The sequence below is a fragment of the Myotis myotis genome, unplaced genomic scaffold, assembly GCF_014108235.1.
Source record: "Myotis myotis isolate mMyoMyo1 unplaced genomic scaffold, mMyoMyo1.p scaffold_m19_p_17, whole genome shotgun sequence".
NCBI classification, from domain to species: Eukaryota; Metazoa; Chordata; class Mammalia; order Chiroptera; family Vespertilionidae; genus Myotis; species Myotis myotis.
In genome coordinates this window covers 42,324,366-42,348,151 of record NW_023416321.1, presented here as the reverse complement: position 1 = coordinate 42,348,151, position 23,786 = coordinate 42,324,366, and the positions used below count along the sequence as shown (strand labels likewise).

Below are 23,786 nucleotides of genomic sequence, written 5' to 3'. Positions count from 1 at the left end.
TCACGCAAATCCACTGTGGACTGCTTCTGCCTCAATAACTGCAGGGCGGTGACATTTGTAAATGTTCACATTCTGGTTTTATAGAGTTTCAGACCCACACAAATGGGTGGGGAGATACAGCTTACAATTTTAAAAGTACACATTTTAGTGGGATTTAAATTTTGGACCAACCTCCACTTTGATAAATAGTGGCCCATCCTGTGTAAAACCTGGAGTCTTCCTCCATCTCCCACTCCTGGATCACCCCCTCCCCTGACTCCCCCATCTCTGAAGGCATCTGGGGCATCCCGGGGAGGGCGGTTGGCGCCTCCTGCGGCCGGTGCACCACATCAGTCCCCACACAGGGCAGCCCTGCGCTCTGCCATCTGGGAGTATACTTTGTGGTTGTTTAGTTTCTTGGCTGATCGGCCCCTTTGTTGCTTGCTTCCCTTTAGGCCTGTGATGGTTTATTTAATTTGTTCTTAAAATGGGCTCCACTACCAGTTAATATTTTGAAGAAGGGCTGTGAGGAGGAGGTTGTCAGATGCCTCTTATCCCCGGGAGAAAGGAAATGAGAGAGTGGGAGGGGAAGAGGAGGAGGAGGCGACCGAGAGAAGGAGACCACTTATCCCAGCAGGAGAGACCCAAATACAGCCATTCTCCCGGCCAGCCTCCCCTGGAGGTGGTCCCAGCACGGGCGCACTTGAAATGTGAAAGGGTTTTTTGGCTGGAAACGACACAGCATGAGCAGCGAAAGTCAACACCGGGGAAGCTGGGGCTTCCAAAAAATATCTTTCCATGTTGTTTTTAATTATTTCCAGCCCTATTCTATTAACACAAGCTCAAACCTACCCTTCTCGTGGCTCCTCCCTCGAGGGAGGAACTCGATCCCTTGCCACCCTCTGATTCTGTGATTCCTGGGTTGGCAGGGGTCCCTCAGCCAGCCTCCACCCTCCACCCTCCCTCACCCCCGCAGGATGAGGAACCTTCAAAATCCTCCCATTGCCAGCTGCCCAGTTACCTTGGTTTCATAAACCTTACAGAGGCCTGGAGAGCTCCCCCCACTCCCCTCCTCCCCCTGGGGAAAGAAAGTTTTGTAGAACCTGAAGGAAGACAGCTCCCAGGACCCACAGGGTATGGGAGGGGGTGGGATCCTGTTTGGAGCGGTGGCCAGAGGTGGCCTTTTCCACTGGTAGTTTTCAAAGCTGACCTGGGGAGTCTGCAAGCCCAGAGCAGCCCCTGTGTGTGGCAGCGGGATCCCCAATGGCTGGCCGCCACCCCACGCCCCACTTCTGGGTTCTCTCTGATCATGGAGTTGGGGCCACAGTTGGTGACCTGAGTTCACGACGGCTGTCCTCTGCTGTCAAGACTTCAGGAAAGGAGGGCGCAGCTATGAAATTAACACCACCCGTGTAGCGCCATATCCTCTAAAAAGTACTTCCATGCCTTTTGTGTGATCTGATCCCCACACTGGAGGTAGCTTGGGCAGGAATGACCATCTCCACCCCAAATACACAAAACCTCATTCCCAGTGCGGAGCTGCCTTGCTTTGGCTCACTCAGCGGACCCGGACTCGAGCCCCTGGACTGCTCCTGGCTCCGGTTCTCGCCGGGACCCCGCTGCCTCGCTCGGTCAGGAGCCGGGCAGCCTAGAGCAGCCATGCAGCCTTCCCTGAGCCTGCGGGGCAAGTGGGGCTGAGGCACAGCTCTCGCCAGGCTGCATGGCGCCAGAGGAAGCGGCTTCCTTGCAAAGCCGGACCCGGCAGCTGAGCTGTGTGCACCTGCCACTGCCCCTGCCCACCGAAGGTGCCTCGTTCTCATTTGCACAAAGCCCGCCGTGTGCACGAGTGTTGGCCTCGTGAATACACGTGGCTTCTGATCCTCCAAGGAGACCCTGAGATCACCCTGCAGGACAGGCACCCGGGTCCATGAGAGAGCTGGCGGTCTGGCCTGAATCCGCGTTCTCTTTCCCAGGTGAGGGAGCTGGAAAACGAGCTGGATGCTGAGCAGAAGAGGGGAGCCGAAGCTCTGAAGGGGACACACAAATACGAGCGAAAAGTCAAGGAGATGACTTACCAGGTAGAGGCTGGAACCTGGGTGAGTGCTCGGACCGGAGGCGGGGGTGGCCGAGCCTAGAAGGATGCTCTGTTCGCAGGCCGAGGAGGACCGCAAGAATATTCTGAGGCTCCAGGACCTGGTGGACAAGCTGCAGGCCAAAGTGAAAGCGTACAAGAGGCAGGCCGAAGAGGCCGTAAGTGGGGGAGCTCTCGGGGGCCCACGCTGGCCTGAGTGTCCCCCAGCCTTGCTGGGAGTGTGTTCCTGTTTCCTACAGTCCACAGAGCTCAGGCAGTTTGCACAGGCCATAAAGCAAGGACACCTGTACCCTCCCTCCCCCGGTCCATGTAACACATCCTGCCTACCTCCTCCTCTGTGCCCTTGCCTCACCCCATGTGACCAGCTCCCCCCATCCTTTCACTGGGCCTCAGCCCAGCTCACACTATCCCACCCACCCCAGAGCGTCTTAGCCCACCTGCTGGCCTCTCTTCACCCTGACTCCCTAACCACCTCAGCCCACCCCACCAGCCCTCCTGCCCCTGTGACCTGACCTTAGACACTTCATCCCCCTCCCCTCCCTGGGCCCTATCCTCCGAACCACCGCTCCTGCTCTCCCTGAGGTCCCCCCACCTCCTCCTTCCTGGCCCTCCCTGATGCCCATCTCCCCAGTCCTTCCTTTTTGATCTGCCCTCGATCAAACAGGGAAGAAATGAAATGGGCTGAAACCGGCATTTCCCAAAGTATCTCCTGGGGACATTGGGTCTGAGGGGTGTCAACAGCAGGAAGCTGGGGCTGGAAGTGGGGAGAGGGTAGTTTCTTTTATAGAAAAGAAATCGATTGGAAATGCTGGGTTTAAAAACGTTGAATCAGTTGCTTGACATGAAAGGGACAGATCTGCGCTGGTTACATAGCAGGGAGATGCGTGCTCATCGCATTAGAACAGTGGCAGCGGGACTGGCCAGCTTGGAGGGGCCCAGAAGGCCACCTTTGTCAGGAACCCTTGGCTAATGCTGAAATAGACCCAGACAAGGGCCTGGCCATAGGCAGATGATGCTGGGAGCAGGAACAGGGCAATGGGTACTTGGGCCATTGGTCTCTGACACCTCCAGGTGCCAGGGGAGGACTCTGGACTTAGGTCTCTTTCAAAAAGCTGCTGTGGGAGAGACGGCATAGAAAAGGGTGCAGGGACACAGGGGTGCAGGGTGTATCCTCACCCCTGTATTGCTCAGCTTTCTCTCCCCTGGCATCAGTGAAGCTGGGACCCAAGCTGTCCTGGTTCCCCAGATCCCCAGAGGCCTGCAGGGACTGGGGGCCTCAGAGCCAGAGTAAGGGGCTGCCTCGGCCTCCCACCCCTCTGTCTTCCGCTCAGGAGGAGCAGGCCAACACACAGCTGTCCAGATGCCGGAGGGCCCAGCACGAGCTGGAGGAGGCCGAAGAGCGGGCAGACATCGCCGAGTCCCAGGTCAACAAACTGAGGGCCAAGAGCCGAGATGTTGGGGGCCAGGTGAGAGCAGACTTCTTCCCTAGACGTGCTGAGCCCCAGGGAGGGTTCAGAGGGTATCTGTGGGTGCCTCTTCCCTGTGCTGGTCGTTGGCTCACAGATGCCGCTACTTTAGCCAGAACCCATGGTTCTAGGCTCCAGGAGAAAAGCAAGGGACCAGGGGCCACACATCTTATCCCTCCCATCCCTCCCTGTGGCCACAGGCCCTGCTTTCCAGGGGGCGGACTCCTTCCCCAGGGCTTGAGGGCCTTGCTTTGGTCATGCATCTGTAATATTTGTCTAAGGTTCCAGCCCTTGCAGCCGCCCCACTTGCAGACGACACTCAGCCTCGCCTTCGGTTTGACTCATATCCTGTGTACGATTCTTTTCTCCCACAGAAGATGGAAGAATGAGGCCCTCCTGATGCCTGTTGCCATGGGCACCTCCAGGCGAGTGGAGGGAAGATATTGTGAGAAATAAATTCTCCCAACCACTCAGACACTCGGCTCCTCTGTGTTTATTACCGCGGCCCATGGCTCGCCCGTGGGCTGCCTTTTAGATCCTCGCCTGATCTCTCCTTCATATAAAGACAGTAAGGAATGTGAAAGGGGAGGCTTCTTGCCCCAAGCAGAAAGGGGAAGTCCAGCCCATTGCCAGATAAATCACTGGCCTCCATAGCATCTCAAAATAAAGACCCTTTCCGGTAACTATAGCACATGTTCTTCCTGGAACTCATGATTCTTTCCAATTCAGTTCCCCATTTCTCCCTAAATTTACAGATAGGGAAACTGGGCCGGGATGGACGTAGTCCTCTGACTGTAGTTGTTCAGGGCAGGGTGGAGCGTAGACCCAAAGATCAGAGACTCTACCCAGGGCTCTTTCCTCCAAGCAAGTCTGCTTCCTGTCCCATCCCTCCTGGTCCCACCCACAGCTCCCAGGCAGTGGAGAGGTAGTAGGTGCTCTCAGATGCTCCGCTCCCGGAGGACAGGTGCTTCGGAAGACTGGACAGGGGCCTGTCTTGCAAGCTTTGCTCCTTCCTCTGGCTGGGGTCACTCCTCTCGACCTGGCTGGATTCCCCTCACGATGCTCAGGGCCATCGGTGAAGGGAGCAGGTAGGCCCCAGGAGCCACTGACTTCCAGACTCAGGCCTGAGGCTGGGACCAGGCACCTATAAAGGAGCTACTGCTAGTTTTAGGGCGCGCTCCCAGGCCCAGGGATCCCACGGATTCTGATTATGCTGCTTTGCTTACCCTGAAGGAGCGGGATTAGGAGCCAACACTACATTTGAGTCCCAGCCTGACCACTTCATGCCTGTAGCTGTGTGGCCTGGGGTTGGTTACACGTGTTCTCTGAGCCTGACGTGCCTCCCAGTGTGGTTAGAGCACGGGCTGTGGGTTCCAGCAAACCTGGATGGAATGCTGATGCTGTCACATACCAACTGTGTGGCCTTGGGCAAGTTAGTCTCTTCCTTGAGCCCCAATGTGCTGATGGTGTAAGGCAGAGGTCATAGAAATCGCAGCTGCACTGGGACACTGGCTGGGCAGCAGGGGGCAGGGCTTCTTTTAGAGGCAACAAAAATGTTTCACAATGGATTGCTTGATAGTTGTATAACTGTGAATTGTGTCTCACTAAAGCCATTAACTGATAGTAAGTATTGGGTTACTGTGTCCCAGGCAATGAGACTAGCAGCCTCCAATGTCTTAGACTAATCCTTCTAGAACCTCCTTTCCATCTCATCACCAGCCCACCCCTGCCTGACTTTGAGACAGCAGGGCTGGGAGCTGAGGGCTGGCAGCAGGGTGCTAACAGGAAATGATTCTGAGGTCAGGTGACCTCGGGTGTCTGACATCACCATTATCACTATCATCAGCATCCTCACTATTGTCATAATCATCATCACCATCATCATCATCACTGTCACTGCTATCACTATCATCATTTCTATCCCTACCACCACCACCACTGTCATCACCATGGTCATCACCATCATCATCGTCATTGCTGAATATTAGGAATGAAAGAGTCTTTTAACAATGTTCTCTTTATTCTCCTCAATTTTACAGACAAGGAAACAGGCCATTCTCAAAGTCCGGGTACCAGTCCCTAGGTCAGCCCTCCTGCCACCTCACCACATCGCCCTCCCAGTAAGAACAATGATACCATATCATATACACGGATCGAGTTTGTGTGATGCTAAGTGTTCACATGCCCATTTTTTCTGTTCCAGTCTCCCAGCAAGCCCATCAGGCAGTGTGGCGGTATCAACACCTTCATTTTCTAGAGGCGTTGCAGACCGGGTAGGGTGCCCAGTGCTGAGCAGGAAAAGAGAGGGCAGCTCTTCAGACTCACACACAGGCAGAGTCTCTGGAGGGAGGGTTTTCCTGTGTGTGATGATGCTGTGGTGGTAAGAGCCCTGGGTGCCAGCCCCTGGGTCCCAGTCCTGGCCCACCACTCACTATCTTTGTGATTTGGGGCCAATTCCTTCATGACTTAAGGGTCAGCTTCCTCACGTGTAAAATGGGTATAACAATGGACTCCACAGGGTTGTTTTGAGAGGTAAATAAGAATATTCAAGAAGTGCCCTTAGTCTAGAGCAGGGGTGGGCAAACTTTTTGACTTGAGGGCCACAATGGGTTCTTAAACTGGACCAGAGGGCCGGAACAAAAGCATGGATGGAGTGTTTGTGTGAACTAATATAAATTCAAAGTAAACATCATTACATAAAAGGGTATGGTCTTTTTTTTTTTTTTTAGTTTTATTCATTTCAAACGGGCCGGATCCGGCCCGCGGGCCGTAGTTTGCCCACGGCTGGTCTAGAGCCCGGCCTACAGTTAGCACTGGTAACCTGTTATCATGATGGCGGGGGGGAGACATGCCTGGAGACACAGTGGAGTGTAAGACAGGGTCCAGATGGACAACAGTCTGCGGCTTGGGCTGTGTCTCTCAGGAGCTTCCTCTGGTTTGAGGAGTTAATACTCCATGCAGTTGGAAGTCATCAACCAAAATTCCTATGGTGTCCCTCCTCCCTGGCACCCAACAAAAGCAGGTCTAACTTCCATCTGCTCAAGCACTCCCCCATTCACCCGGGGCTCCCCAGGAGGAAGCCACCCCCAAGTGTCTCTGCACTTACTTGGCCTTCACACCCCAGCTCCCCGACCCCAGACCTCTGAGTTACAAGAGAAAGAACATTTCTACATCCTTCATAGTCCATAACAGTGTCTTATGCGATAGAACAGCGGTTCTCAACCTGTGGGTCGCGACCCCTTTGGGGGTCAAACGACCTTTTCACAGGGGTCTCCTAAGACCATCGGAAAACACATAGATAATTCCATATTGTTTTTGTGATTAATCACTGTGCTTTAATTATGTTCAATTTGTAACAATGAAATTGGGGTCACCACAACATGAGGAGCTGTATTAAAGGGTCATGGCATCAGGAAGGTTGAGAACCACTGCTATAGAAGAATCCCAATTGTTGAATGGAGAGATAAATGAATGAATGCATGCATGAATGAGAAACTTTCCTATCTAGGCGCCAAGTAAGCCCTGGAAATGATAAAATAAAGATTTTAAAACTTTTCTGAGAACTGGAAGAAAGAGGAGGGGATGAACCTGGGGTTCCTGTGCTGAGTGTTCTTCCTCAGCACCCTCATGGCAACCGGAAACCAAATTCAGGCCCTGGGTCTTGGGCTGGGTACCCCTGGGGTGTTTGAGGAAGAGACTTTACAAAGATGGGGGCAGGTGGAGGGGAGTCACAGGGGCACAGCAGCACTCCAGGTCTGCTGAAGAGGGAAGGAGAGGGGACTTGCACATGGTGAGACAGTGCACAGGAGGAAAGTTGGGCTTCTGTCTTGGCACATCCTACTTTCCAGGAGACCTGGGTAAGTCAGAGAATGTCTCTCAGCCTCAGCATGGGCTGAAAGCCCAGCACTTTCTACCTGCACGATGGTGGTGTTGAAAGATCCCTATGGGATACTGGGCAGGTTTCCTCCACTACATAGCACTACCCAAATCGGAGAGGGCATTGTGGCTGTCTTACTAACAACAGAGATAATAATAATGATGTTGTTGTTGTTGTTACTATTATTATTATCATTATTATTCAGCAGTGAGGCCTAGCCACCAAACCTGGACTCTGAGCCCTGGGCCTTGGAGAGCAGCACCTACCCTGGCCTACCGGCCCCTTCAAAACAGAGCTTTGCTGCCACCTCCCGGCTGTGGAAAGACAGGCTTCATTATGCAAAGGACCTTGAGAGGACGCTCCTAAAGCCTTGACATTAGACAGAGGTCTTCCTGGAAATCATGGTCACCTGGCCGAGACCCCTGGTCTGGCAGATGAGAACACTCAGATTAGTGATAAGGTCGGGTAACCCCTCAGGATATAGTTGGAAGGAGACACCCAGGTCTCCCAAGCTCCCAGGCTCCGCAACCAAGTTTCCATAGAAGAGGACTCCGAAGAATCTCAGATGGAGGCTAGGGCTGGCCGGACAGTGGACAGTGAAACCCTGCCCAGGTTCTGCTCCCCAGCCCTCCTTTTCCTGCCCTGGGAACTTCTAGCAGGCGGGACAAGAAGGCAGTGCACCTCCATAGATGCCCCTGCCCCCAGCAGGGCAGGTGACCAGGCCTGAATGTTTCTGGGGGGAAGGCGGTCCATCGCAGTTGCAGGAGGCCCAAGACAAAGGATCAGGGTGTCTGCTCCCCGGCGAGGTACCCAAGCTACCTGTGCCATTGGACCCTGCAGACCGCATCTACCTTTTCCAGTGGCCCAGGACTGGCACAACAGGCTTCCTTGCCCTCTGGCTTTTTGGGTGAGTCCAGCCAATGGGGAGCTGGGATAGAAGAAGCAGAAGGAAGGAGAGGGAGGTCAAGGGTGTTATTTCCCAAATCCCTCCTGCAGTCAAAGGTCCCATTTCCTGTCAAGTGTCCCACTCCCCCCAGCCCTCTCTCTCCATCTCAGTAACTGGTCCCCTCACCCCTGCTTGCACCTCAGGCCTAGGGAAGGTAACAGAGTGAGCCCTGAGCTGCTGTGTCCCTGCAGCTCCCCTCCACCTGCCCCCATCTTTGTAAGGTCTCTTCCTCCAACACCCCTCGCATGATGCTGATCTGGGTGCGCCATCTATTTCCTGCTGGAGCCTGACTTCTGCAGGACCCCTGCCCGGCACAGCTAGTTCACTCTCCATGCCTCGTTCTGTGGAGCAGGACCAGCTGACCATGCAACGTAGGCGTATTCCCGCCCTGCAGCCCGGGGACATCTCGGGGTCATGAATCGCAGTCAAGTTAACGACACATGCAGTCTCACTGCGCGTTTCAGACTGGCACAGTCCTTCACCAAAATCAAGCTTTTAGGGCTGCTCCCAGGCCCCCTACTTTGTTGAAACAGCTCTCGAGCCCACGAACAAGCAGCCGGAACAAGCAGCCGTTTCCTCTGGGAGCTGAGCGGCACCATGGTGCCCTGGAACCAGCTCCACCCAGCCCAGAGGAGCCAAAGCATTTTTAAGGAATTTTGTGAGTCAGTTTTTATGACCAGACATTATTAAGGGCTAAATCACATACACTTACAATGAGATAAATTATATGAAACACAAAGGTAATAAAAATTCAAAACTCATAAGTCCCGAATCATGTACTGCACTTTATCATCATCTATGCTCTGGAGGACAGTTACAACGAGTACGCCTGGTGGGGGAAATGCCGCCGCGGGTGTGCCGCTCTCACCGCGTCCCCTCTCCGCACTCACTGATGTCATGGCGGTAGCTTGAAACAGGCCAGGGTGGAAACATCACATCACAGAAGCTGGCAAACACCACGAAACCGGGCTTTTTATTTGTTTGCTTGTTAAACATTCACCAGCACGTCCCTAAATGGAGCCAATGAAATCCAAATAAAAACAAACCTGCGATTCTGCATGTAGAGATATTGGAGCGTGCAGGGCCGAGCCCACTCCCCTCCCCACCATCCCACCAGATGGCTTATTCCAGGCAGTGCGCTGAGAGGGCTGCTGGGGCTGGGTGTGCATCCTTGGGAGTGCGGGCAAGGGGGGGGACCGAGCAAAGGGAGGGAAGGTGCCCTCTAAGTCCCCCCACAGCTGTGCCCTGCTCAGAGGAACTCATTAGCTGTAGCAGAAAGCGAGCTGCCACCCTCTAGGCGTGAGAGACGATTTGTGGGTTCACCCAAGGGAAAATCTGAGGGCAGTCCATCTTCAGGCTGCGTGGATCCGCAGATGTGTGGTTTGATCTACATTTTCAGATGATTTCTTTTTCTCTCTTTCTTTCCTCTCAGTTCTACTTTCCTTTAAATAAATTCATTCCCAGGAAGCTGCCCCCCTTAGAATTATAAAAGGCCAGCTCGTATCCTGTATCTTAAAGTCTGATGCTAGCAGCCTAAACTAAAGAGCTTCTCTTTCGTCCTGGCCAGCATGTTCAGTGGTTAGAGCGTCAGCCTGTGCACCAGAGGGCCTTGTGTTCGCTTCCTGGTCAAGGGCATGTACCTGGGTGGCAGGTTTGATCCCTGGCCCCAGTTGGGGAGCCTGTGGGAGGCAACCAATGGATGCATCTCTCTCACATTGATGTTTCTCTCTCTGCTCTTCCCCACACTCCTTTCCACTCTCTGAAAATCAATAGAAAAAATATATTCACTCCTCCAGTGAATATTTTTTTTTAAAAAAATTTTTTTTAAAGAGTAAAGAGCTCTCCTTGGAGTCCCAGCAAAAGCTTCAGTTTCTAACTGGCTCTGATGGCCCGGATGGCCAGGTCCCTGGTCAGGAGGTAGTGGGAGGTTTGGAACTTTGATAGGTCAGCTCTGAGTCATGGGGCCCAACTCCACCCAAACCCATGAACTGAGTGTGAGGAAGGCTGTCTCCTCCTCCTCCCAGGAGAGGCAGGGCGGGTGGGGGAAGCACCAGCTGCTCCCTGCGATGCCCAGGTGCTCTGTGCTGTGGACGTGCTGTGCCCCTCACTGTGGACCTGGGCAGGCCATGCCCTCCCACAGGTCCAAGTGTGGGCAAATCCATCCAGTGTCTGGAAACCTCTGGCACAAAGTGGCTACCTAGGCACACCGATGGCCAGCTCCTTCTCTTCCAAAGGTATCCTCACTGTCTCTTTCCCACAAGACAGACAACACTGAATAAATGATTCTAAGGCATAGGATGTGTGGGGTATTTTTCTCCACGGCCTGCTGAACCAGCGGGCACTCAGACCCTGCAGAAACCCCCTGTCCTTCAGCACTCCCTAGTCCAATTCTCACACATAACATCATTTCCTCCCATCCCTGACCCAGATTCCATGCGGGCCTCGCTGCTGACAGGAGCAGAGACTGCTGCTCAGAGGCGCTGCCTGCAGGCAGGCGTTTCCTGTCCTGACTCAGGAAGGAGAGGTCTGGGTGGGGCCAGACAAAACATCTGGACCAGATCAGGACATGGCTGAGACCTGAACCGGGGCTGGCCCACAGCGGGCTGGTGGCACTGCCGGGCCCGGCTCCCTCTGGGGAGCAAGCAGGCAAGCCAGCCATCCAACAGTGACTGAGGGCCCGTGACATGCAGGAGCAGCTCCGAGCAGGGGGAGCACAGCAGGGACATAAATAACAAGCGATAGCAGTGCCTTCCTCTCAAAGCTATTCCAGCTTCATCTCAAATGTCATCCGCTCCTCCGAGTGGTTCCGGATTCTCACCTGCCTAGCGAGTTCTCTCCAACCCTCTGCGAACATGTGCTTCCCTTCCAGGCCTTTGATTATTGTAATCATTCATTTCTCTTGGTGTTAAACTGCCAGCCTCATCCAGGGCCATCTCTTTATCATCTTGGAATCCTCTAGCACAGATGAGGCAGTCCTTGGAGGTTTCTGGAAAGCATCAAAGTTCATCACAGAATTTTGATAATGAAATAATTTCAAATAGCCAAAAATGCTTAGTAATAAAGGATTGCCTGGGTGCCTTATGGTAATAACAATGACAGCTAACATTAACTGAGCATGTCTTATGAGCTAAATGCTATTTTTTGAACTTCACATGATCATTGCAGTTAATTCTCACAAAACCGCTATGCTGTAAGGTCTTATAGTGCCCTCATTGTACAGGTGTGGCTCAGAGAGGTTAAGAATTTGCCTACTATCACACAGCTGGTAAGCGGTGGGGCCTGATCTTGCAACCGCCATGCTAGTCTAGGATTACTTGAAGGGTTTGTATACCTGGTGGGTTATGCAAACTTTAAAAGGCAAAAGCACAAACAACATTTGGCTGCATCCAGATGTGTACATTAATGTATTCACTAAAAGATGTTAAGTGAAAGAAGCTTACTTTAATATATATGTACTGATCACAGCCATGTGAAAATGCATGGATGTGCCCATGATCTGGGTAATGAAATGGAGTTTCTAATCTCTTTGAGTCTTCATTTCCCTGTGAAGCTCTGTATAATTTTTTAAAGTTACCTACCTCTGAGTTTTATGCCCCAGGGGCTGGACAACTACTCACCATTTTGACAGATGAACTGTTGCTGCGATGCTAAGGTACGAGATGGACTCAATTCTGCTGCTTCCCAGCAAACACATCTTCCAGGGATCTTCTGAAGCAATGTCTTGGCTGGAAGCTGGACTTGGAGGAGTGGGATGGGCTCAGGGAAGTCCTGAGGGTGGAGGAGGAGACTTTGGGATGGTGGGGTGGGGGACCCTTGTGAAGAGTGTCACAAAAGTGTCAACTTTGTCACAAAAGCTACTTTGTCGTGGCTGGCTCAGAGACACCTCTTCGCAGCCAAGGAAGGGCCCCTCTCTGCTCTGTGCTATCCTCCCAGCCCCTCAAATGCCCAGGGTGGCCCTAAGGGGTGATGGTTACTGGGGTTGAACTGAGGTGACCTCAGACAGGGGCGGGAGTGTGTGGAGAGGAGCGGTGGGAGAGCAGGAGGCTCATCAGGGCTGTGTCGGGCTGGACAGATGCACGTGGCACTGTCCGGCTCTGTGTGATTTCCCTCCCACAGCCCGAAGAGCTTCCCAGAAGCATGAGTGATCTGAAAATCCCCCAGGGATAGGAGCCAGCTCAGGAAATACTGAAAGAAATAGCTCCAAATGGCAGGAGGACTCGAAAGAGGTTGACAAGAGGAGAGAAGATGTGGACTGAGGTGCAGGGAATGGATAGTATGCATAAGGGCAGGCTGGATTGGGGGTTAGGAGTGTGGAAACATTGCTACCCAAAGAGCAGTCCAGGGAACTGGCCATATTTAGCCTTGAGAAGAAGCCTGGGAATGGGAACACAATTGCATCGGTTCTCAAAGTGTGGTCTATGGACCTCTGGAAGTCCTGAAGTCCCTTTCAGGGGTCTGCGAGGTCAAAACCATTTTTGTTATAATTCCAAGATGTCATTTCCTTTTTCACTGTGTTGACATTGGCACTGAGGATATACAAGCAGTGGTAAATGATTGCTGCCTTAGCCCAGACCAAGGGAGTAGCACCAAAGTGTGCTAGCCATCATCTGTTCCTCCCTGCCAGGTACTCTCAAAAAATACAAAACCCACTTTTACTTAAGTATACTCTTAATGGAGCAACACAAATAATTAATTTCATTAAACCACGACCCTTGAATACATTTTAAAAACTATTCTGGGTGATGAAATGCGAAGAATACAAAAGCGCTTCTGCAAACCGAAGCAGAATGATTATCTTGAGGGGAAACACCTGTGCAATTGAGTTACCAGCTGCACTAGCCACCTGTTCGTGAAACATCACCTTCACTTCAAGTACGAGGCTGGATTTTACAAACCCAGGGTGTATGTCAGACAATGCTTGGAAGTGGATGAAGTATGTTTATCACAAGGAAAAAAAAGACAAGTGATATTTGACAAAAAACAGAATATTTGTGGTCAATGATAAAATTTGAGCTTTCCAATAAAAAATTAGAATTTTTGAAAACTTGAGCTTGATAGCTTTCCAATACTGAAAGACATTTCTGAGGAGAATGGCATGGTATTCATAAACATGCTTTTACATGGTACTGTCTAACAAAATGCGCTAACATTTGGAATGTCTGCATAACTCAGTGAACCAATGTTTCTCCAGTGACCAATGCCCGATGTTAAAGAATCATCCACGAATAAAAGATCCATTCAAAGTGCAAGACAGCCCAGCAGCGTGGCTCACTGGTTGAGCGTTGACCTGTGAACCAAGAGGTCATGGTTCGATTCCAAGCCAGGGCACATGCTTGGTCCCCAGTGTGGGGCATGTAGGAGGCAACCGATCCATGATTCTCTCTCGTTGATGTTTCTATCACTCTCCTCCTCTTCCTTCCTCTCTGAAATCAATAAAAATATATTTAAAAAAACAAAACAAAACATGCAAGACAGACCAATGGGCTCTAACGTAGCAGAGTATGAAAAGTTGATGACATAGTTTTAGCTTTCACATTGCACCTAACTTTTAGGAAATTACCAATTGTCAAATTTTGGTGAACAATCAAAAGGAATATCCACAATTATTTGAGAAATCTATTAAAATATTCCCTCTTTTATAACCGCATATAATTAGAATTTTCTTTATATACTTTAGCAAAAAAAAATTTTTATTTTAAGCTTATTGCAGTGGATTTACTACAGAAGCAGACAGGAGAATCAATTCAAAAATTAAAGGGATTTGCAAAATTTAAAACAATGCCACTCTTCTCATTATTTTTGTTCGATTCTGGAGAATACAGTATGTTCATTTCAGTGGATTAGTTGTTATTTTTTAAAATACATGAAACATGTTCAAGTTTTCGGTTTTATTTTCTAGTTGGCAAATATCAGTCGGCAGGCTCCGCAGGGACTAAAGGCCTCTGGGGTCCTCGATCTCTTTTTAAAGCGTGAGGGGATCTGGAGAACAAAGCTCTTGAGGATCACGAACATGGACTTTCAACCTTGCAGGGCTCAGCTGCTGCGGCTTCCACTCCTGGCCCAGCACCACTTCAGCCTGCCCAGAGCGGCAAGCATCCCGGGGCCCGTTTAGGGAAAGGGAAAAGGAAACCTTTCCTCACTTCCTTTCCTGGAATCTGCCCGGACCAGCCTCCCTTCAGAGTGCCACACCCTGTCCTCCCCAACAAATGGCTGTGGAGGCTTTCCCATCACGGGAAATGCTGAAAATGCCTCTGCCAGCCAGTGGCGGGAGTGGGGGGGGGGGGGGGGGGGCAGGGTTAGAGACCAGGACCACTGCTTGTCATGCACACCTCTACGCTGATTCTCCTTCCAGAGATCCTCTCATGAATAGCTTTGGGGTGGACATGAATGTAGCCACTGCACTGGGTGGTTCTGCAGTCCTCCACCTCCTCCTACCCCAAGAAAACAACCACGCAGCCCACAGCTTACAAAAATGACCTTTCCGCTCAGCTTAGGGAGAGACTGGCGTAAGTCACCGTGGTCTGCCCCCTGCTTCCAGCATATGGAGCCCAGAGAGAATGTGGCGGGTGCGCTCTGCTCCTCATGGTGAAGGGGTGGTATGTCGGGGGGGGGGGGGGGGCACCGAAGCTCTGGAAAGTAGTGTGGGAAACATGTCTCTGAGACACCAAGCCAGGACCCCACACTTCGCTGTAGAGGCTCAAGGGACTGAAACGTTTAAGGAAGAAAGAATTCCAAGCTTACCCAAACTCTTCCAGAGAACAAACAACAAATAAGAAGGTATATCCCCTCCCCAGCTCATTGGTAAGGCCAGGGTAACCTTTAATATAGAATATAAATTGTAGGTCAACCTCAACTATGAATGTGGACATAAATGCAAGATATTCTACAAAATATGTTAGGAAATGAGTCTATCAATCTACAGAATAAGAAGGATAATATATCCTGGATAAGGCTGGGTTCGTTCCAGGATTGTAAAATTGATTTACCATTAGAAAATCAATACTCTGCATAAACAGATTAAAGGAGAAAGGTCATGTGATCACCTCCATTCAATGAGTACAGAAAAAAATGTTTGATAAAATTCAGTACCCTTTCCCCACTTAAAAAAATGTTCCTTCTTAAACTAGGAATAAAAGGGAATTTCCATGACCTGATAAAAAGTCTCTGCAAAAGGGTTTACAAAAGCAGACTTCATGTTGAAATCTTTTCCTTGGAGATTGGAACTAAGACATGCACACCCACCATCATTATTTCTATGCATCAGAGTCCTACTTCAAATACTGCAGCAAGGGAAAAATGAAAACACAAGGATCGGGGAGGAGGAGGCAAACTTCCATTATTTGCTGGTTGTATACATACAATTTTCCAAGGAATAAACATATAAATATTAGAATTGATAGGGGGGCTTAGCAAGGCAGTGATTGTCAAAAATCAAAATACACTAAATGCAATGAGGTACCCTTGAGTGTACCCTGGGCAGGGCGGGGGGGGGGGGGGGGGGGGGGAGGCACTGCTGGAAAAATGAGTGATGTCCAACTAAAATCTGGAGTTTATTTATTAATAATGTATCCATGTTGATTTCTTAGTTTTGATAGAAAATGTTAGCATTAAGGAAACCTGGGTGAGGGGACCTTTTGTATTATCTTCCCAGCTTTTTTTGTAAAGCTAAAATTAACCCAAACTAAAATGTCTGTTTTTAAATTTTTTTAAATCAAAATACTAAACCCAATTGTGTGTGCATCGAACAGGTAGAAACTGATTTTTTAAATTATACTACTTATAATTGAATATAAAAAAATCAAATTTTACCAGCTGGCATGGCTCAGTGGTTGAGCATCAACTGACCTATTAACCAAGAGGTCATGGTTTGATTCCAGGTCAGGCACATGCCCGGGGTTGTGGGCTTGATCCCCAGTAGGGGGCATGCAGGAGGCAGCCGATTAATAATTCTTTCTTATCATTAATGCTTCTATCTCTCCCTCTCTGAAATCAATAAAAATGTATTTAATAAATAAAGAAATAATCAAATTTCTAACAGCAAATAAAACAAAACATGTATAAGAGAAAATAAAAAAACTTATTATTAGAGCTATTTAAGAAGACCTAAAACAAAGATATAGCATGTTTATTGATCATAATCCCCAATAGTATAAAGGTATCAATTCCTCCCAAATTGATTTATAGATTCAGCACAGTCTAAGTTAAAAACTTCTACAGCCTTTTTAACTTTTTCCTTACAAGAATAACTAAGGCATTTTTGGAGAAGAACATGGTGGAAATTTTTGTTATCCCAAAAAGAGACTCATGGGGATACTAGGAAGAGTATGTTTTTTAAAAAGAAGCCGTTTACTTTTAAAAAACATTATGCTACAGGAAATAATGGGTACTTATTAAGTGCTTACATGTGCCAGGCACTGATTCTAAGTCTTTCTATCCTGTATTACTAGCATACCCATTCAGTCCTCTCAACATTTCAAAGAGGTAGTTAGTTACCTTTATTGTCCAGTTTAACGTCCTTAGAGCAGCAGGCAAAGCCAAGGATTATCAATGAGAACAAGGCCAAAGCACATAGAGGAATCCCTGGTCCCCAGAGGATTCTGGCTGCCAACATAATCCAGAGAAATTTAGATGCATGCTGGGCTCCCCATGTGAGCTCACCTGCTCTATAAACTTTATCTCCTGAGGTGAGCCCAAGGGAATGCTTGTTTCATGCTAAAATCAGCCTCTCGCACTGGCCAAGTTCAAGAAATGTTAGGAAGAGGGCTGGCGGGTGGAGGGGATGGGGTGCAAAACTTCCCAGGTCATTAGGATTCCTACTGGTGCCAAGAACAAATTGGGAATTCCCAGAATATTTCCTTTTGTTTTTTCCTCTTTAGCATCCTTGCCCCTCACCAGACCCCTGGCATCTAACAAAAGGTGCCAAAATAAAGTTTTGGAATGTTATGCAAATCAACCTCCCCCACCATCTCCCCCTCCGCCCCCCCTCCTCTGTGGGACCAGGGCAGAGCTAAGCAGTGAGTGGGGAAGAGGAGGCTGCCCTGATGGGCAGAGCCCATAGGCAGCATGTCAAGGTCATGGCGACAGGGGCTTGGGAAGCTGCACAGTGTCTCCTCATAATGAAGTGCAACCTGGGGGCAGGAGCAGCTTCCGCACAGACCCCCGGGCTGTTAGAATTCAGGAGAGGCGGGACTCCTTGGGCTTGTTTGTTTCCAGGCTTAGCTCATTACCAGGTCCGCACCCCCTGGGAGACTAGCTCCTACCACCCAGGGCAAAGGAGGAAGGAGGTAACAGGGGAGGGAGAGCCCTGGGACTTTCTTGTAAGGTTTGTCCTAGACTTCCTCCTGTACTGAAACGTCTTGTTTGCCCTTGAAACTAAGGAACAAAGGGAAATGGTATATTCCAAAGAGTGTGTGCCCTTTCCCTGCCAAACAACGCCCAGGAGCAATACTAATACTAATAATACTAATACTAATACTAATACTACTAATAATAATAGCTATTATTTATATGTATTAAGTGCTTACTATGTTCTACAACCTGTTAAGCTTTCACTCCCCCTAGAATCCCATGAGAATGATACTAATGTGCCCATTTTGCAGAAATAGAGGTTAACATTTGCTCAACACCACCCTGTAGAAAGGGAGGGAGCCTGGATTTGACCTGGGGTGATGAGAGACCACACTTTCAGCACCTCATGACTCTGCCCCTCTAACAGCGGGCATGGCAAGAAAGGCAGGAGATCCCAGCCTGGTGTTCTCTGTGCCCCCTGGGCTTGACCTGAGCCAGAACGTAGGACCCACACAGCCTTTGTGGTCCCCTCAGGGCAGCTTGGGTCTCATCTTCACTAGTTCTCTGTCTTACCCAGTGACCCTTGGGGCAGATTCTCGGGGCTGCAGTCAGTCCCTGTTTCTCCCTGTTACATCCACACTCCCATTTGGCAGGCTCTAGGACCCTGAAGCAAGAGCCTGATGCCCCACCCTGGTCCAGCAGGGTTGTGCTGGCTCACAGAATGTCCTGTGCTGTGGCTCAGGCACAGTGACATCTGAACCCTCTACCCCAAGCCTGGCTTCATCATGGACGTCCCATGGGGGCAATTCCAGTCCCTCTACTCAGGCAGGTGCAAGGTGCAGAAGAGATATTAACAATCATTCTGGATTTGGGGTTAGAGAATGCCTCCCACCACTGCATCTATCATCTATCTATCTATCTATCTATCTATCTATCTATCTATCTATCTATCTATCTATCTATCTTACACACACACACACACACACACACACACACACACACACAATCATACAATCATCTGGATTTGGGGTTAGAGAATGCCTCTCACCACTCAATCTCTCTCTCTCTCTCTCTCTCTCTCTCTCTCTCTCTCTCTCTCTCTCTCTCTCTCTTTCTCTCTCTCTCTCTCACACACACACACAAGCTGCATGTTTCCTTCAGACCACAATGCCTTTCCTTATCCAATAGAAGAATGAAGCCTTTTCAAGCCTTCACCTGTACAATCATCGCCGGCCTATTTCCAGGCACTTGTGAGAATCCCTTTCATTACCGCTGGCTCTTTCTGCCCTCACGGGGTCTAAGGCTTTTCTTTTACCACCCTTTCCTCTCCCTGCAGCTCGGATGCAAGCTCCTCAGACCCCTGCCACTCTTCTGCTTTGCTCTCCCCTCTTGTTCTTCCTCTCATGGTTAAGATTGATCTCTGCCTCATACTTTTGTGAAATCTCCCGCTATAGTTCTTTCGTCTTCAGCTGGCCTCATCTGTGGCATTTTAATAGTAGCACCTGCGGTAGGGTCCGTTCCCATCTCACTCTCCAGACCGGAAAGTTCCTTTCTGGTGCGCCAAGCCTGCCCAATTGCTACAAATATAGGTCCATCGATTTCTTTACTTCTTTGTTGACTTTACCAGCGCTGGGATTAGACTGTCAACTCCATGAGGACAGGTACCCTTCCCTTCAATATTATATCTTGGTATCTAGGGCAGTGCCAAGCACACAGGAGTGGCTCAGTAAATACCTGCAGAATTGGCTAAATTCACCAACTGGACATTCTTAACAAGTCACATCCCAATATCAGTGCAATCACAAGGGGAAGTGTAATGGGTTGACCGAGAGAGCAGGATGTGAGTGCTGGCTCTGCTACTCGCGAGCTGGACGACCTCAGGCCAGACACGTAGCCCCCCGTGCCTTAATTTTCCCAGCTCTAGAATGGTGTTATCAGTAGTGCCTACCCCAAGGTTACTGGGAAGAGTAAATGAGTCGATACATGTGAAACAGCTAAAACTGTGTGTGGCATGAGGTGAGTTTCAGTAAACGTTATCTATGATCTTCATTAGTCACGTTACAAGCCCAGTGTCTACTCAGAGCAAAAAGATGGGAAGGACCTAATCCTGACACGTGAGTTAGCGAGGCAAGCTGTTACCAAAGAGGCAGGAGTGAGGGGTTGTAAGATCCCTGGGGTCAGAGAAGCTCTCCCCACTAGGAGGAGTGGGGTGGGAAAGGCCATACTGGGTCTTGAGGGTCAGGTGGGGAAGGGCCTTGCACCGTGTGACTGACGTGTGAGGAGGGAGGCAGCAGTAATGCTGGAAGGGTGGTTTAGGACCAAACTGTTCAAGACTCAATACGTTATATTTCACGTACAATTAAAATAAAATGAAAGAAGCCTTCTGCGTGTGCTACTCCTCAATGTATTTCTAAGCTAGGCTTCCCCTTTCCTAGAATACTTTCAAGTCCAGGAGAATTTCCTCTTTTCCAAAGTAGAGCTGGAAGGTCACAAGGGAATGGTCACTTTTTCTGAGCCTGTTCTCCAAACTTGGTACCTTTTCTATTAATTTTAAGTATATATTGACATGCGAGACCTTCAGACTATTATGAAAAAGACCTTAGAGGAAGCAGAGTGAAATCTGCAGTCGCGCCTTCTTCTTTGCAAACTAACAACAGCCTCTTCAGGGAAAGTCTCAATAATACACTCATTTGAAAATATTTAATGAACATCTGCTATGTGGTAGGCCTTGTTCTGAACCTTGGGAATAAAACACTGAACAAAAGATCCAGAAACCCACACCTTTGTGGAGCTTGACTCGAAGGGGGGATACATTTTAACCGCTACTGATATAAGTATATGTGGGGTTTTGCAACAGCATCTTGGATTTCTTATAAAGGGATTTAAGCATTAAAACTCAAGTCAAGAGGTATAGGGAACCCTGGCCAGTGTGGTTCAGTGGTTGAGTACCATCCCATGTACTGAGAGGTCACCAGTTCCATTTCCTATTAGAGCACATGCCTGGGTGGTCAGCTTGATCCCCAGTAGGGGGTGTGCAAGAAGCAGCCAATCTATGTTCCCTCATTGATGTTTCACTATCTCCTTCTCTATCCCTCTCTCTCTACAAAGAAAAAAAAGATCAATGAAAACATCCTTTTTTTTTTTAAATGAGGTATTTAGGGTAGGAAAAAATAATGGGAAAACTCAAGTAGGAAGAGGGCCAGAGGAATGCTCCCATCAACCCACTCCCCAGGTTTCTGGCTTCCCAAACCCTTGGTTCTTTCCAAGGTCAGTCTCTCAGATCCATATTCCCACATTTTTGTTCCTCACTACCCTCCTTCAGCCAAGCACTGGCAGGCCACATCCAGCTGCGAGTATCGAAGAACTCTGCCATAAAGGTCTAAACAATGCAACACTTTCGGAAGTGGCCTCGTTGTCTGGCAGCACAACTGTGTCCTCCTGGCTCTTTCTATCTTTCTGTTCTTCCACCCGTAGTGTGCTGGCTTTTCTTCCACATGATCGTGCCCTTACGGTCCCAGGATGGCTGCCCCAGCTCTACATGTCCCTTCAGTGTGTGAGGCTGCATTCAAGATGGGCAAAGGCGACACCAGTCAGTTCTCAACGAGTCTCAAACAGAAAAGAAAAATCTTCCCAGAAACCCCAAGTAGACTTCCTCTTCTCATCATTGGCCCAAGCCAGGTCACATGGTCACATCTAGCCTGAGGGAGACTGGGAAATTCTGTATTTGGATTTTCAGTTTCCATAATTGGAGGCAACGAGAGAGAAGGAGGCCCAGAATGGCTCTTGTCAGCACACAACAGTGTCTGCCAGGAAAGCCTTCACAGAGAAACCACGAGGCATCAACTGATGGTTGCTCAAGCCCTTTCAGTCTGGGAAACTTTAAAAAACTGAGAAGAAAGGGCATATTTCAGGCTGAACCCACCCATTGTGAGTTAGACCAGAGCCAGGCCCATCTTAGGAAAAACCCGAGGCCGCCAGAACCTCGGCACCAGGAACCCAGAAGGTGGGTTATACTGTGCCGTGAGCAGAAATTGAAGTTATGTTGATATTATGGAGACATCAGTTGTTAGGAATTCATAGCTAAAGGAGAGGGCAACTTTCACCTCATGGTGATCACATAAGCCCATCAAATCAAGACATGATTTTGTCAGGAATAAGAATGGGACTAAGGAGTCAAGTCCACTTTCCCATTAAGAATATCCTTTTCCCTAACCAGCTGAACTGCATCCTTGGCCCAAGTTATGTAAACACTTGCTAGCACCATAATTATGGGTCCAAGTGGCTCGTTTGTGCCGACCGCAGGGCTTTGGGCTCCCACACATGGGAAGCTGGAAAGTGATGGTTCAGTCAAAACAGAAGTTTGGCATGATACAGGAAAAATGAAAGAAAAACCCCAAACAAAGTTTTGTGTGTGTCTGCACATGTGTTTGTGAGGAAACACACCCACACATAATGTTACAGGCCACACTGGCCTCATTCCATCCCAAGCCCAGGCCTGTCCTTGCATCTCTGACCACACTCAAATGTTTTAGTTCAACAAGTGATTTGGGCTATCCACAGTGCCTTGCTCTCATCTGGACACGCTCAACCAAGTCTCTTTGTGAAGAGAATACAAGTTATCATCATGCTGCTGTGTTTGGAGACGTTCTCAGTAAAATGAGTCCCAGCTTCTGCAAAATGTGGTTTATCCATCTATTCATCTATCCAACCATCCACCCATCTACCATCCACCTGTCTTTCCAAATCATCTATTTATCTGCCCAACCACACTCCCATCCATCCATCCATCCATCCACCCAACACTCCTTCATTTCCCTGGGCTCTCACTGTGCTCCCTCTCTGTTGCCCAGCAGAGATGCACTTCCACCCTGTTAAGCCTTTCCTTTCCACGGGGAATGCCTTTCTCCCTTCTTCATCCTATAAAATCCCATTGATTCTTAGAATCCAGGTTTAATTCTCTTTTGGAAGATCTTTCATGGACCTCCACTGTAAACCCACAACATTCTCTTCCATCTTAACTGTTCTGGTACTTGTGTTTTGTATCCATCCCTCTTTTGTTATGTAATAAATTAGAGGCCTGGTGCATGAATCTGTGAATGGATGGGGTCCGGCTGGCCAGCCCCGATGGGGGCCAATTGGGAGCTGGGCCAGCTGAAGGGAGGGGCTGAGGGAGGCTCAGAAGAGGGGGGGATATCGGGGCCCCAATTGGGCCGGTAGTGCGCATCAGAGTGACCAGTTGTTCTGGTCGCTCAGCTTTTATATACATATAAATTATTGCCTTTAACACTTCTTTACTGTTACATTACATTGCTCTTGTCTCTTGAGATTTAAATATTCTGTATTATTTCTCATCTCCCCAAAGAAATAGTAAACTTTGTGAGGAGATTACGGTTTTTTACTTCTTTGCAACTTCCCTCCACAGCTGGCCTTTTGTATAACATTATGCAAATTGTAGACACTTAACAAACATACTTGGATTGGGTGCATGGTGTCCTAGTCTGTGGAGTGGGGATAATATTGGTATTATAGGAGTATTGTGATGATTAACTGAGATGGTGTAAATCGAAGAGCTTCTTAAACTGCAGAGTCGTCAAGACATTATTACTGATGATAATATTGCATTATTTTTAACAAAAATAAATAAAAGTGATAGCCATAGGCTATGTTGCCTACAATCTGGGTGAACAAGTTTATACTCAATAAACATTTCATTAATCCCTCATTAATACCTACATAATGCTTGGGTCCCATGCAAGGTACCAGAGCTACAAGGTAGATGGAACACAGTTCATGCCTTCTTATTTTAACAAAGAAGCAGCCACATAAGTGCCTGTGATTGTGTGTGAGGCTGCAGAAAGCGCCATAACACAGACACAAAGTGCTCAGAGACACTTAAGGAACGCCTTCCTTCTGCCTGGGGGGTAGGAATAACTTTAAAGAAGAGTTGTCATTTCAGCTCACCCTGAAAGGTGGATGGAAGTCCAGTAGATGAGGAAAGAGGAAAAGAACATTCTAGGGAAGAAACAGATAGAAGTGCAGTATGTTTGCAGAAAAGGAAGCAGGATTGGTGATCAACCTAAGGATTTGTGAATGCTGTAAAGACTGTAGACTGATTCCAAAGGCAGTGCACAACCACAG

General features: G+C 49.0%; 1 protein-coding gene across 1 annotated transcript in view; it reads left to right on the top strand.

The window, feature by feature from the left end:
- Positions 1 to 3,926, top strand: part of LOC118672279 (myosin-13) — a 49,629-nt gene extending 45,703 nt beyond the window's left edge. Inside the window, exons 36-39 of the mRNA XM_036341882.1 lie at positions 1,953 to 2,057; positions 2,134 to 2,229; positions 3,403 to 3,562; positions 3,850 to 3,926. Coding sequence (XP_036197775.1) covers positions 1,953 to 2,057; positions 2,134 to 2,229; positions 3,403 to 3,562; positions 3,850 to 3,926 — 438 coding nt within the window. The remainder of the gene's footprint in view (positions 1 to 1,952; positions 2,058 to 2,133; positions 2,230 to 3,402; positions 3,563 to 3,849) is intronic.
- The last annotated feature ends 19,860 nt before the right edge of the window (positions 3,927 to 23,786 follow it).